Source organism: Condylura cristata, unplaced genomic scaffold (genome assembly GCF_000260355.1).
Source record: "Condylura cristata isolate star-nosed mole 26May11 unplaced genomic scaffold, ConCri1.0 scaffold00025, whole genome shotgun sequence".
NCBI lineage: Eukaryota > Metazoa > Chordata > Mammalia > Eulipotyphla > Talpidae > Condylura > Condylura cristata.
The window spans coordinates 31,251,567-31,253,171 of NW_004567126.1; the positions used below are offsets into that span (position 1 = coordinate 31,251,567).

At 67.9% G+C, this 1,605-nt stretch overlaps 1 protein-coding gene across 1 annotated transcript in view; it reads left to right on the forward strand.

Annotated features, from left to right (window-relative positions):
* The window catches only part of ZNF414 (zinc finger protein 414), a 5,764-nt gene that overhangs the window by 3,502 nt on the left and 657 nt on the right, over positions 1-1,605 (forward strand). The window contains exons 4-5 of the mRNA XM_012729447.1: positions 73-154; positions 984-1,443. Of these exons, the coding sequence (XP_012584901.1) occupies positions 73-154; positions 984-1,443 (542 nt within the window). The remainder of the gene's footprint in view (positions 1-72; positions 155-983; positions 1,444-1,605) is intronic.

The following is a 1,605-nucleotide window of genomic DNA, read 5'->3' on the forward strand; positions in this document are numbered from 1 at the left end:
GTACTGGCTTGAGGCCGCGAGTCCTATTGGGCCCCTCAGACTCTAGGACCTCCCATGCTCCCCCTTTCTCAGTTGTAATGACAACTGTCACCCCAGGGAAACACCACCCCCCACAATGGATGTCACAGTGACGTACACCTTGGTGTCCTCAAGAGTCAGCGCGTGGAAAGAGGACTGGGCCTTGGGAACTGCCCAGAGCCACATCCCTGGGCTGCCTGGGAGGGGCGCGCCCGGTGGCTGAAGGTGAGGCCAGCAGAGCGAGTGGACTGGCCAGAGCCCAGCCAGGCTGGCCGGTTCCAGTAGCCCAGTGATTCCCCGCGACGGTGACCGTTGTGAGGATACCCAGCGGCGAAGCCCACAGAAGCTCCTTTCCAGAACTCCCGAGGCCTCAGGTGCACCCCCAAGCCCCCCCAGCCCAGCCTTCCCTGTCTCCAGGGACAGGGCAGTGTTCTCTGTCCCCAGTCCCTAGTGCATCCCCAGTGTCCCAGGGCCCTCCACCCCTAGGTCCCCGGTCATGCTTCTCATTCAGCCATCCCCAGGTCCAGCCAACACCACATCCCAGACAGCCCCAGAGCCAACACCTTGGCCGGGGTTCCACCGCCCCACCACCAAGGCCCCCAGAGATGCAGGCGCTCGCCCCGCCCTGCCCTCTGCTGGATCAAGTGGAAACTTCACCTGGAGGCACCTAGCCCACTCTGGAAACTCCCTGCCACCCTCACCCGGTCCCACCTTCCTCTACTCCCCTGCAAAGCCTCTGGGCGCCTGCAGCCCCTGCCCGCCCAGCAGAGGGCGCCAGGGAGCCTGAGGGGAGACAGGATGAGGGCCCCACCCATCCCTGCAGGCCTCCGCAGAGGGGGTTGAGCGGTCCGGGCAGCTGAAGTCAGCGTGAGTGACCAGCTCCACCCACAGCCACCTTGACCAGTGCGGAGGAGGCGAAGGCTCCTGGGGACACACCCCCCGGTCCTGCTCTGACCTTCCCCCAGTCATCCCCACGCCAGGCCCTTGACCATACTCCCGGGGACCCCAGGGTCCGCTGCCCACCTGGGAAGCAGGACCGCTTGTGGTGGAGCCTGAGCGACCAGATGCAGCCCCTCAGGCCTGGGCAGCCAAGGGCACGGCTGTCCATAGCCCAGAAAGTTCCAGGCACTTGCCCCCACGAACCTCCATCGGCCCTTCTCGCGCACATCTCGCCCCGGAGCCACGGGGAAGTGTCACCGGCGCGGGGCCTGGGAGGACAAGCGCTGACCCCAGTGCCAACAGCCGGCTCGGGCGCCGCAGGGCTTGGTCCAGATGAGGCCCCTGCCGAGTTCCACCTTGGGATGCCCAGCCGCCTCTGCCCGCCCGCTCTCGGAGGGGCCCGGCCCATCAACACTGGCCGCCTGGCCTCTACCGGGAGGCCGGTGGACCCAGAGCACCTCCGTCTCCACAGGCAGGGGCCAGGCAGTGAGGCGTCGCCCCCCCCCCCCAGGGAAGCCACGCATGCTACAGGGGGCCTCCCCCGAGCTTAAGAAAGCGGCCCCCCACCACGTGCCAGGACCACCTGCCCCCCGCTGCCCCGCGGGTGGCAACAGCTGCAGGCCGTCGCCTCGCGTGGGCACCGCAGCC